Below are 13,342 nucleotides of genomic sequence, written 5' to 3' on the forward strand. Positions count from 1 at the left end.
GGCAGAGGAATTTTTTTTTTAATGATATTATAATATGGAAGATTTACGGGAAAATACTAATACGGGAGGACGGCGGGAAAGAGGGGTAAAATACGGTAGTTTCCCGGCCAAAACGGGAGACTTGACAGCTATATGGTGTGGTTTGTCAGGCATGAACACTGTTACAAAGAATTATCCCACCTCAACACCGGTCAGTGTTATTTTGCTCATACTCATATAACTGAAAGTTTTCACAGAGAATCATCTCATACTAACATTGGTCAGTGTTATTTTGTAAAATGATTGCCAGGCCTTCAGATTAAATACACGTTCATGACACCTAAATGGTGTCATAAAAAATGACTGGACTTGGGAGACTGTTTAGTGCTATCAGTATGTGAATTCGGTGTAAAAGGTTAAATCAGCTTAGGTTAAGTTTGTCGAGGTACTGTTACGTTTGCACTTTAGAGTTAATTAGGCAAGGTCATGAAAAAAGCCCTTATCACACAGTGAACAGCATATGCTGCTTACTGCTAAAGAGTTATTCATAGAAATGTGTCTGGCACTAGACCCTACGCCACACATGACAAAGCCATTTCTACAGTCTTTCCATGGTTATTCCATAGTGATTTATGGTGAATGGGTGAAATGAATGTTCATAAAAAATATTAGACTACTGTCATCCAGATCATATGCTCAGAAGCAGCATTGGATCACACAGGTACTTGTGCTGGCTATTTATTACCAGTATTAGCAAGACAATAGAGTGAAGATGTGGAACTTTGTTCTGGTAGGAAGCAAATTCATCTGTATTGGTTTGGAATTGATTAAATACATTGAGTGTTTAAAAAGCTGTCTGAGTATTGCAACTCCATGGGCTTTTGTCTGCTAGAAAAATTTATTTTCGAAGATCAAACAAAAGCAGTATGATGGGACAATCAAGCGAAAGCGAAAGAATTCAAAGTTCACATTAAAGCGTGTGATTCAAAGATGAAGTGAAGCGCTGCTTCACAGATCTCCTAAGGGTGGCATTATTCTGCCATTTATGAGAACACAAAAGTACCACAATTTAAAGACTGCACAAAAATGGCTTTTTTTTAATCACCTGAATGTGCAATAATTCAGAGGTCACACAAAGCAGTGGTACCCTGGGAGCTTCTGGAAAACCAACCCTAGAGGAAGGGTTGGGACATCATCTTTTCAGGTGGGCCACCTTCTTAGGCAGCAATATTTGCTATGGTGAACAGATCCTTGGGACACCAGGGATTTAGAGGATGGAGTGGGTGGATTTAGACGGCATTGTATTACAGCTGTGTGACGTCAACACACAGGACATCAGAACAGACCTGGGGACCTTGAATCTCCTACCTACCCTTCTTTGTCATTAATAATTAATAGCTGATAGCAGGTGAATGGACAGGCGTGTACTCTGACAATGCCCTCCTCCGTCACACTCTTAATGAATCAGTTTCTGTTTAACGTCTTCCATTATTCCATCATTGTTGGCTTTTAGGTATCTTGGAATCTGTGTTAAAGAAGATAAGCTCTACCCGATTCTGGAGGTGAGTTGTTTTTCTTTTTAAACAGTCCCAGATTAGATTAGTGAAGTGTGTGAGACCATGAAGCCATAAGGCTGATTTTGATGGTTTCTCACAGTTGTTCGGAGCCAATTGGATCAGCAGAATGTGTTGAGGAGAATTCCATTGGTTGGGGAATCTGAGAAAGCACTCTGTCCTCCAGTATGTGAGCGGGGGATGTCTGGAGGAGCTCCTGGCCAGGAAGGACGTGTCCCTGATCTGGAGGGAAAAGGTGGACTTGGCCTGTGACATCACTAGGGGAATGGTCTACCTGCATTACAAGAACATCTACCACCGGGACCTTAACTCTAAGGTAGGGCCAATGACAGTGTGCTCACTAACACTCTGGAAACCATCAAGCTGTCAGGCCATCAAGAGTCGTGAGAGAGCCCAGCCTCTGGCTCTTTGGTATTTTGTTACTGCGGATGAAATATGAGACCATACAATTATGTTTGTCTGTCAGTGGCAAGAAAACACATCTCTGACTTGACATTTTCGGCTAATTTCAGGAATAATAATGGCACTTTGTTGACCCCCGTGGGGAAATTCTCCTGTCGCCTACCCCATCTTGCTCTCCATCACACACGTGTAGGTGAGAGCGAGCTTGGCAGTGAAGGGCAGCCATCTGCAGCAGGGCCCAGGGAGCTGGGGGTTAAGGGCCTCGCTCAAGGGCCCACAGATGGAATTATTCTGCTGAGGCTGGGCTTAAACTGGCAACCTTCTGATCACAGGCACAGAGGCTTAGCCTGCCACACCCCACAACTCCCCCTAAGACTCTATATGATGGGATAAGTGTTGAAATTGATCTCCCAGCCAAAAACAGAGCGTACAGTCAATGGGGCTTTGACTCCGTGATTTGCTTCCTGAAAGAACATTCATGAAGTTAATATTACTGTGTTACTTATTCTATATTTGTGCCCCTCATTTTTTTTCTTTTAAAATTAATGGCTGAAACGTATACACAACACAGAGGACTGTGTTATCCAAAGACATATAGTATAAAGCCCCAGAGTGCCGGCATAAGGAATCGGACAAAGTCTTTTGGAAATGAGACAAGCAAACGAGACAGTGCTTGTGCATGTGCAGTGCAGTGCAGTGTGCAGTGCAGCGCTGCGGCAGCTCCCATGGCGACGGGAGCCTCCCTGGTTACCAGGGTAGGCAGAAGCTCTCGCCGAGCCTCCCGATGCCAGAGCCGATGGGGGTACTAGGAAAAGGTCAGCCTTTTGTCATGCTGATGGGAGCGGCGCTGAATGGGGGGGGGGGTCAGCTCTGGGCCGCCCCAGTGCCCCCCCCCCCCTCCACGCCGAGCTGCTGATCGCCCCGCTTCCCACACATTGCCTCTTCATAGCCCACACAGAGCTTATGACCGCATTTACGTTGTGGCCGGGCTGGTGTGCTGTCACTGCGTCCTGCAGGCTAGCCGGGCTGGTGTGCTGTCACTGCGTCCTGCAGGCTAGCCGGGCTGGTGTGCTGTCACTGCGTCCTGCAGGCTAGCCGGGCTGGTGTGCTGTCACTGCGTCCTGCAGGCTAGCCGGGCTGGTGTGCTGTCACTGCGTCCTGCAGGCTAGCCGGGCTGGTGTGCTGTCACTGCGTCCTGCAGGCTAGCCGGGCTGGTGTGCTGTCACTGCGTCCTGCAGGCTAGCCGGGCTGGTGTGTTGTCACTGCGTCCTGCAGGTTAGCCATCCCGCAGAGGTCCAGGCAGCCATCGTGCCCTCATCCCCGTGCTGAACGTGGGGAGCTTCCCTGTTGCTTTTCTCTGGCACAAGTTCGTCTCAGACCCAGCTTTAGAGCTCCTGATGGGGAGCCCGGAGAGGTGGAGAGCTTCATAACCTTACGGAATTTGTTTTTGTTCTGTGCGGCCGCTCAACCTACAAAGTCAGCTCCGTCTGGTGGCACCGCGGTACCCAGGCAGCAAACATTCCAGGCTGTGCAAGAGCGGCTGTGGGGGTGGAAGAGGCTGAGTGCACGGCTGTACGGCAGCGTGACCCGGGGCGGGCGGAGGCGGGATACAGTCAGCGGGCCACGTGACTCAGAGTTTCACTACATAAAATGGGATTCATTTTCATTAATTTTCCATTATCTGTTCTTAAACGTCACCCATTACATGGAAAAGATTCAAAATTATTTTGACATTAATGACACAATTCATACAAACAAATGTATGACGGTGCAATATTATAGTAAAAGCTACAATACTTTGTGAGTTTGTGCAACAGCATCATCATATTATCTGTTATTAACTGCTTTATAGATTTGCTTGATCGCTCTGGCACATTTCATGAAACATACTTAACATTCTCAAGACCATAAGAGCATTTCTCTAAATAGTTAATGCATATAGCACAACACTATGGATTAAAGCCTGTAACATACCCAAAACAATTAATTCATGTCTCAAAAGCAAATAATTCCATCAATGAATTAGTCAGCACCACCAAAATGAAAAGTACAATCAGCATTGCTTTAACCATGAGAGCCAAAGTGCTTAGATATATTGTGTCCATGTTAATATGCTCCTGAGCTTCACAGTTCAGAATGATAGTCGGTTCCCACTTTCTCATTGTTACTGGCTGATCATTCTATAGCAAACTGATATTCACTTATTGATGTCAGACACCCGTTTCAACACTGCAAGGCTCCACATTACAGTATGTAAAGTTCACTGGCAACAGAAAGCACTGGCATGCACATGTAACTTCTTCAGATCTCAAGACACAGTAGAATAGCAAACCAAAACGTCACACAGCACAGTATAGCACAAAAACAGCAAAATGGCAATACAAGAACAACAAAATGGCAACAAAATCAGGTACTGTGGGAACCAAAAACACAACAGTGCTGTATCACTTAAGTTTATGGAATATAATTTTAAATATTTTGAAAGCTTGGTTAACTTTTGTTGTGGTGGCATGACATCACACACATACACACGCACACACACACACACACACCAGTGGCGACTGCTGTAAGACTTCCTCTAGTATGTCATAAAATAAATGCTCATATATACACTGTCGTATTTATATTGGTTTTAATAAAAGTGCGCTAGACCGCGTTCAGCTTCATGACGAGCTCGTTCAGAATCAGCTATTTATTGTAGATTGTTCGACGCGACTTTCTTCTCATGCATTTCCGTGCAGCATAGTGCATTAAAACCTCCTGAAACACAGCTTCACTGGACCTCTATGGCCCGCACAGAAGAACTTTTTTCACTCCTATTATATATTATATTATTATATATACTGTATACAGTGTATATTTGCGGACATGTACCAGAATACTGAGAAATTTTTGTGAAACCATGACAAATAATATTTTGCTGTGCAGAAGTGACACTGTGGTGTGGGGATTACACTTGTTTTGCAAATGTCCATTTGAGAAATGCTCCAAGGCAATCTAGAAAAAATGTTGCTCTTTGTACCTGGTTAGGTTATACTGCTCTCTGCTGGGCAATTGGTGTAATCACGGGACTGGCTGGAAGTGTCAGATACGGAACGTGATTAAAATGCGACGCCAACGAGGCGAGGCATCTGTGCTCGAGTTTCTAGCCGCATATCGAAAGGCTAATTATCAAATATGTTAGCGTTCGCAAGGTGAAGGCGTGCCAGAGTCAGCCCCTTGCACGGCTGGCTGCAGTTATCGGTCTCAGGCAGGGTTGATGTGTGACACAGACATGTAGGAGGAGATGCTGAAAATCCGAGCGGCTCTGGCACGCAGCACACGTGACCGTCTCCTCTGTGTCTGGCCCACAGAACTGCCTGATCAGGCTCACGGCACGGGGCAGGGAGGCTGTGGTGACAGACTTCGGACTGGCCAGGGAGGTGGTGGAGCTCCCTGCTACGGACATCGAGAGAAAATTGTCCCTGGTGGGCTCCGCCTTCTGGATGGCGCCTGAGATGCTGAGAGGGGAACCGTATGACCGTAAGGTAGCGTGTGACTGAGACCTCACTAAGACCGCCGCTAACCACGCCGTCTAAAGCGTTCCGTGCTGAACCAACTCAGCAATGACACCCTTTCTAAATGTGATCTGCCTCCATGGGAGCTGGCCGGTTAGCACTAATTGCTCTGTAAATTATCCAACTTTATTTTTTGAACCCACAAAAAAGTGTAAAAAGTAGACCCCATAAATGTGTGTTTCTTTGCGAACAAGCGCATTTACATGCATCCGCTTACTTGGCCATTGCAAAGAGCTACACATTAGTTTTCACTGGTCTCATGAATAATGCAAATGTTAGCTAATTAAAATTCCTGTTGTAGGTGGTGATATTCTGGGAGCGAAGACACAGTGTCAAGAAATTTGTACTTAATATGCACGGGTATTCTGCAAGTTTATTTGTAAATGATTACGTGTGCAATTTAAGTAATTAGACTTCATAATACTAATACAAGAAGAGCAGTAACAGAACAGAAGAGCAGGCATGTTTGTTCTGATCATTGTTGTACAATCACTCCACCACCAGGTGGAAGTAGAAAGCAGAGGTGTGACTTTTTGGAGGCAATAAAATCCCACTGCTGAGCAAAAGCACCTTCAGCTTAATTTGATCCCCACTCATGTTGCCCTCAGGTGGACGTCTTCTCCTTCGGAATTGTACTGTGTGAAATTCTGGGCAGAATTCCAGCAGATCCGGAAATTCTTCCCAGGACGCAGGTAGAACTTTACCTTCCACAATGAACCATGAAAAAAGGCTCACTGGCCCAGTTCGGTGCTGGTGCCAGAACACGAGTCCTGACACTACTGGCTGTTGGATGTGGTCCTGCAGTCCGGCTTCTTGCATGTTCTGCTGCTGATCTAAGTGTGTGGTGATGTTCAGATGACTATGGCAGTGTGACTCAGAGGTTGTTGTGAACATATTTCAATCTGTGAATATTGTATTATTCATTTAATCCGCAGTTATACAGATCGATGTGTCCTGCTAACTGACGTAAATATCTCTCACAGACCACCTTCATGTACTTAATGTAAACGAAAGCATTAATGGACATCCAGATAAAAAAATAAAATGTTTAGGAAATTAAATTCTTTCCAAACACATTGCCAGTAGCTTTTCTCCTGTCACACCCCCAGTACATTTACAGAGCTCTTTGGTATTTAAATCCATATAGAAAAGGTTTCCAGTAATTTCTTAAGGTACTCTTGTAGATATAATCTCTTGATAATGCACTTGTAACTATAAGAGAGAAAAATATTGCAACCCAGGAAAAAGAGCATTTTATTTACCCTATGATGCGGAAACTAGAAGTTGCTAAGCGAGGTGTCCTGCGACTCTGTAAATACATCAGGCTGCTCCAACTGGCAGCTAGCGTAGTATCAAAGCGTTTGCAAAAGTAAATTCATGCATTTTATTATAATCATGTTGAAGCAAGGTTAAAATATAACATTGCTGGTACATTCACACATTTGACACATTCTTAATTGTAAATGTTTTATTTGAATAACACACAATAGCAATTAACAAATGCATTTAGGTAGGATTAACCGCGTAGCCTAACGTGTGAGTGGTTAGCCTTAGCGCCATGCTAAGGGTAAAGCCATTGTGTGCCTTTGGTGCTGAGACCCCTGCTGGTTGCTGGCAGGATTACGGGCTGGATGTGAACGCTTTCCGGGACATGGTGGTCGGCTGCCCACAACGCGTGCTGGAGCTGGCAGCCAGCTGCTGTCTGGTGAGTGACCGCTGTCTGCCCTGGGGAGCAATGCTGACTATTACGCCCCACCTCTGACGCTCAACCTGAAAACATGATAATCCCATAGGGGGCTGCTGTTGTACCATTAAGAGGGTGACCTGCGCAACAACAACAATAATAATAATCATATTATTATTAATAATAATACGAATAATAATGTTGGTAGTATTATAACAACAATACTGTTCCCCTGCTATGCATAGAAATTTATGGATAAATGGATAGATAATACATTTATGAATTGATGACATGATGATGATAATAATCAATAATAATTATTATTATTATTATTATACCGTTGCTGCCATTTTCTCACAGGAGCAGTTTAAATAACAAAGTAACATTGTTTTTACTTAAATGTATCAACTTTCCTTTGGATTAAAAGGCAGATATAGATACAAATACTACTACTACTACTACTACTACTAATAATGATAATAATAATATCATCAGTGATGATGGTGGTAACAATGACTCCACCCCCATGGGACAGATGGAGGCGTTCCGAAGGCCGTCCTTCACAGAGCTCCTGGACCAGCTGGAAGAGCTGGCAGAAACCCTGGAGCCCCCCACTTCAGAGCTGACGACGGGCTGAGGGGTGGGTGTGGCTTCAGAGAGCCCCGCCCCCTCCCACCACACGGAGGGACTCTGCAGCTGCCCCGTGGGCTGGGCTGCAGCACATTGCACACACAGGCTGAGGCGTGGCACATGTGGACCTCCGTCAGGAAGAGGGCGCTGTGCTGGCTGAGCTGCCACACGCGGGAGCATGTGTGTGTGCATGCTGGACTGGACCAAAGGGAATCACAGGGCATCATACTGTAATACTAATCAAGGGATTCTTGTAAACTGTGGACAAAGAAGAACAAATTTTCTGCACCTTAAGGGAGAATTAAGTGAATTAGACAAGGAATGTCTGACAGCAGCCCCCCCCCGAAAGGCAGTTTCCCCCCCCTCCAGGCCTGCTGTTCTTGCTCATTAATGTCAGTGGTGCTCATGGCTGTTATCCATTACTGTAGGCTCTACTAATTATAGGTCAGAAGGGCCAGCGACCGTTTTCTTCTCTATATTTTTTGTTTTTTAGAGCATAGTTCTACTCATAGGTAATAGAGTGTAATTATGTGATAAAAAAGAGATTAAGGTGGTATTTATGAATTTCTTATTTGGATTAGATTTTGGTACATTTTATTTTCTATTCTTGCTGAATCCCTTGGAATCGCATCTCATAATCAATTTGCAACATGGAAATTGTCATGCTCGCCAGTTCTGACTTATAACTGAATGATTTTTACCGTCATTAATAAAACTACAGAATATTTGAAATATCAGTTTATCAGTAGCCGTCGTTTCAATGTTCTCCAAGTGCCAGAAAATGCTACATATTTGACTTATGAAAAACGATTACCAGCCGAACTCAGATCAGTAGTCCTTTAAATGTCAGTGGACCTTGTGTTTCTACAGCATACTCGAATGCGGTTTGTGTTTAGTGCTGCCATCTTCTGGCAAAGGAGCGGCACACAAACAGACTGATGCCGATCCTCTGACGGCCTATGCCGATTCTCTGAAGAACGCCTATAATTGCATATTTCGCATTTTTGTTGGGTTTCATTGTTCAAAATACGAGTTCTTAACGGGCTGTTTGTGAACGTTGTGGCGAATTAACGATCTTTCTCAGGATAAATATAACGTGGTCGAAAGAAGTCACATAGTTTCACAATTGAGTTATTTTTTCACGTGAGTATGTATTTGTGAATAAATTGCTTGTGTTAAAAACATCGTTTCCATTATTTAAAATTAAAGTAACTTTTAATGGATTTTTCTGAAGATGTCAGTGTGACTGTCAAATAAAGAGTAGGTACACGTTAGGATCCGTCCCATCAAGGTGTGGTATTTATTCCCAAGATTAGGAACCACGGCAGAGCGTTATGCCTGCGGGGGCGGTCTCGTGTCTCCAGCTGTGTGATTTCGCGGGGTACTTATCGCTCTTCGGTTTCCTTAAGCATCTGAAACACGGATTATCTGAGATTTCTGATACGACTCCAAGCTCTCCGTAATCCCGCAGGGGAATCGCTGTTATTACAAACCGTTCGGTTGTAGGCCTGTATGAGCAGTTTGTGTTAATTTAATCAGGTAAAGCTTTTCCTTCAATATTACAGCTTGTCAGTGTAATCGAATGTCTTGTGTTTATTATTTAATTTCTTACTTTATACTGCTGTTAGACATGAATATTATATGACACAGATACAATAAAATACCACTGATATCTAGGAGAACTGGTTGACTGGTATGTATATTTCAGATGAAAAGTTTTCATAATGCCAGTGTCATTTGCTTGGAGGGTTTTAGTTCCAGGCAGTGTGTGTTTACTCGTTCTCATTCTGTGTATTAGGCGAGCAGGATTTGTAAATAGCCTGCATGCACAAAGGCATTAGATTTATGATTAAAGTGTGCTTATTTTGCAAATAAATTATTTTTCAAACACTCAGTGGTTTGTAATACAGTTTTTGTTTTATGACGCATTTGCATGCATTGCACGTCTCTGTCAATAATGTGCAAAAAATGCGGTCAGGATTGGAGCAGGTGTCTGAAGGAGCTGTTTATTTAGGTCCCACAAACATGCATGCCATCGTATACGCACCATGGTAACTTCATTGCTCCATCTCCCAGTAATCCACCAGTTACACTGCATGGCCAGAAGTTACTGGACAGCCCCAGTAACTGGATGAATTGCCTATTTAAGCCACACCATTTTCCCAACAAGTTCCTTCCCCACATTTCTGTCTTGTTAGATCTGCCCTGGCAAACCGTAAGTAAAGTGACTGTGAAGATCAAAACATCTGGGAGCAAGTTCAGCTGCAAAGTGGCAACCACTCAAGTTCACAGAAAGGGACCTGATGACCCAACCTCAATACCCCACCTGAATGGCTGCAAACCCCACCAGCAATGTGTGCCGACGTCTAATGTGTAGCCTTAGCAGAAGAGTAGACGCTTCATATTAAAATATCTTTAAATCTCGACTGAAGCCCTATTACTTCAGTTTAGCTTATTACCCGCAACCTAACACACCATAACTCTGGCTGTTGGTACTCCTGTGCATGCCATTTTTATCTATTAGGCTTGTCCATTAAAGTGTCTGTGCATGTTCTGACCATCCGTGCTCTCTGCCTTCCCACATGTCTGGGTGGTGCCCAGGGTGGGCACCATCTGAGCTGGAGTCCTGGTTCAGTCCCATGGAGGGGTGACATCACAAATGGGACTTATGAACTGTATCATTGTGGGTGCAGGCGTGCAGCCTTCAGTGCCACCCAGCACAGCCCAACGTGGAGACCTTGGCCACCCCTCAGAGGCCAACATGATGGACTTTGTCTTCATTCTTAATCCCAGCATATACCTCCCTTTTAGCAGGTATGTCCACTCTTTTCTGTTCTCAGTAATGTTAGTGCCCAGGGGGGGGTGGGTAGCCAGGTGACATTGGACCCCCAGAGGGTTTTTTTCTCCTTACTTGGGAGTTTTTGGTTCCTCTTCTCCGTTGTCATCTGGCTTTCTTTATTTACTTTCTTTCCTTCTTTTTTCCCGTTCTGTATTACTTTCTAATGATGTTTAACGTATCATCATGTATCCGGTACATATCCATGTAAAGCACCTTGGGGCGACTGTTGTGAAAGGCGCTATATAAAAATTAACTGAATTGAATATTAATTAATACCCTTGCTATCAGAGTGAGATTCTGGATGAGCTGATGTCCATATATTTTTGCCCATACAGTGAATTTCAACAACAATCCATGCTACTGATAATATAAGCAGCCATCAAATTATTTTACACAGAGCACAGCATCACCTTTAACTCTATGGAGGTAAACATTTATAGTAAACAGCATTTTTCAGTACATCTGGACGGGTGTGTTACTTCCTCTCTATCTTCTTGGCTCCTCTTCTTTTTCCGGTAAGTTGCTTCAAACGGACGGCTTCTTCTGTCCTTAATACAGCCTTTTCCTTGTATCTGACTAAAACCAGTGACATTTGCCAGTAAGGATGGAAATGCATTAAAACCTCCTGACAGGCTGTGTTTGTGCTGCTTGGATCAACCGGAATCGCAGGAAAGCCCGGTAAGTAGGTGGCGATTATGGCCTCAGGGGGCGGCACTGTGCACGCAGACAGCCCACTGCAGAGAAAGGGTCCTCTTCGCTTTCAAAATATTCCTTGTAGCATTTAAAATAATGACAATTTAAAGTGCAAGAACTGTGCTTTCTCTTTTGCTGGCTAAAGTATTTATCATATAATAATTAATAAGCAGAACCACGATTGTTTAAAAATATATGAATTAATACAATTGTACATGGATATATTCAAACATCCTCAAAAATGAGGCAGAGAATAGCCACTGCAAATGAGATCAGAGAGGAAACTGACCACACAAGATACTAAATTTAGTTTCTCGGTTGTCTAATTCTCCGACCTTACATTTTCACTGGCTGCCTGCTCTCAGGGAAGGTAAGGTTGGGTATTTTTACAGTGAGAGTTTTAAAAAGCACTAAAGTCCGTTTAACTGGGGCATTTCATGAGAGGGGGTTTTTGCAATGGAGATGCGGGTATTCTACAACAGTCTGGATTGGAACCAGCAACCTTCCAATCGCAGGCACGGAGGTCGCACACAACCCTAAAAGCAGCCATTCAGTGGGCGAGGTTTGCCGTGACCCGGATTCGAACCGGGGTTGTTGCGGCCACAACGCAAAGTACTAACCACTATACGATCACGGCGAGCCACTCAACACCACGTGAGAAAAATATTCCCCATAATATCAAAGTTGAGGCAATTGTGTTTCATTTAGGCTACCCATTTATTATAAGCTGTGGGTCTTTATTCAGTTTATTTGACAAACAGTCCCCTCTCATGAATTTAAAATGTCTCCAATATTACCCCGTTGGACGCCTTGTGACGCGGTTTACGTGCGATTGACGTATCACATTCAGCACCTACAATATCAATATGAATATAAATCGCTTATCTTTCATCCGCCGGTTACCTGGCAGCCTGGCCGTCGTTGGGAGTCCTTATCCGTGGGCTCGGCTTCATTATTCCGTGTCCATGGTGAGGGCTTTAAAGCTTCAGCGTTATTGAATATTATTTGCGCCTAGGAAGTAAAGCAGCTTTAACGCATGATTGATTGTGCTTTTTAAAAAAAGACTTACGATGTTTGGCACCTTTTTATTATTTACACAGAAATATTCATTAGTATTTGGTTTGGTGGCTGGCTGTATTCGGGCTTCATGCATTCCCACTTGTGAAAGCTTTCAGGAAGCTTGGTTCGGTGCGGCTGCAGACCCTCACGTACATTATGCTGTTATGTCAGAGGCGATAAAATACGGAGACGGAGGGCCACGGACACTTTGCTGGGGCGCCTCACCTGAAAGCCCAAACATCAAAAGACCGCATTAGAAGCACCTAATCTGTTTTTATGGGTTGTTGCTCTTCTCTGCCCTTCATCCGCTCTCAAAGTAATTTTCCTATTTAGATGAGCTTATGGTAATACGTATCCATGTCTTGATAATTCTCTGCATAGTCACGCACTCGGCACTGCTTACTCTCTGTCGAGTCTCGTGAGATGCGGCCCTTAAGATGAGAAGCTTTAATGGACTGGCCGTGATTATTTATTTCATGGCAAAGTAAATGTGGGCATTTTGTCGGCAACAAACGCAGACACATACAGGAGGGACAGCATTATTATTATTATAATTATAATTATAATAATAATAATAATTATTATTATTATTATTATTAAGCCTCCGGGATAGGACCCCTCGCGACCCTGGAGAGGATAAGCGGTTCCAAAAAATGGATGGGTATGTGTTTGTAAAATTAGAATTTGAAAACTTTTGTAACGACCTGTGGTTTAATGTTTAGTGTTGTAAGTTTTGTTGTCATAGTAGAATTGTTTTGATCCGAATCGGGATTCCAGCAGGGGCACTAAAATATGTTCCTTCAGTTCTAAACATGGAACGAATAAAAATGTTTCTTTATGCGCTGTTTTTTTTTCTTTCGATTAATGTAATGGGAAATTGTTAATAAAAACTCCCAAACAAATTCTGCATTGTTAAGAAATTGGG

At 43.6% G+C, this 13,342-nt stretch overlaps 1 protein-coding gene and 1 non-coding gene across 7 annotated transcripts in view; one reads left to right on the forward strand and one right to left on the reverse strand.

Annotated features, from left to right (window-relative positions):
• Positions 1–9,716, forward strand: part of LOC111858754 (dual specificity testis-specific protein kinase 1-like) — a 29,736-nt gene extending 20,020 nt beyond the window's left edge. For all 6 annotated transcript variants that reach the window (XM_023840788.2, XM_023840792.2, XM_023840791.2 and 3 more), the window contains 6 exons: positions 1,493–1,541; positions 1,720–1,869; positions 5,309–5,482; positions 6,121–6,204; positions 7,131–7,217; positions 7,732–9,716. In XM_023840788.2, coding sequence (XP_023696556.1) covers positions 1,493–1,541; positions 1,720–1,869; positions 5,309–5,482; positions 6,121–6,204; positions 7,131–7,217; positions 7,732–7,833 — 646 coding nt within the window. In that variant the 3' untranslated portion in view covers positions 7,834–9,716. The remainder of the gene's footprint in view (positions 1–1,492; positions 1,542–1,719; positions 1,870–5,308; positions 5,483–6,120; positions 6,205–7,130; positions 7,218–7,731) is intronic.
• A 2,207-nt stretch (positions 9,717–11,923) lies between these two features.
• On the reverse strand, positions 11,924–11,995 carry trnah-gug (transfer RNA histidin (anticodon GUG)). Its single transcript has one exon. It is a non-coding gene; the product is annotated as a tRNA-His (tRNA).
• Positions 11,996–13,342: the final 1,347 nt, after the last annotated feature.

The sequence above is a fragment of the Paramormyrops kingsleyae genome, chromosome 2 (genome assembly GCF_048594095.1).
Source record: "Paramormyrops kingsleyae isolate MSU_618 chromosome 2, PKINGS_0.4, whole genome shotgun sequence".
Lineage (NCBI taxonomy): Eukaryota > Metazoa > Chordata > Actinopteri > Osteoglossiformes > Mormyridae > Paramormyrops > Paramormyrops kingsleyae.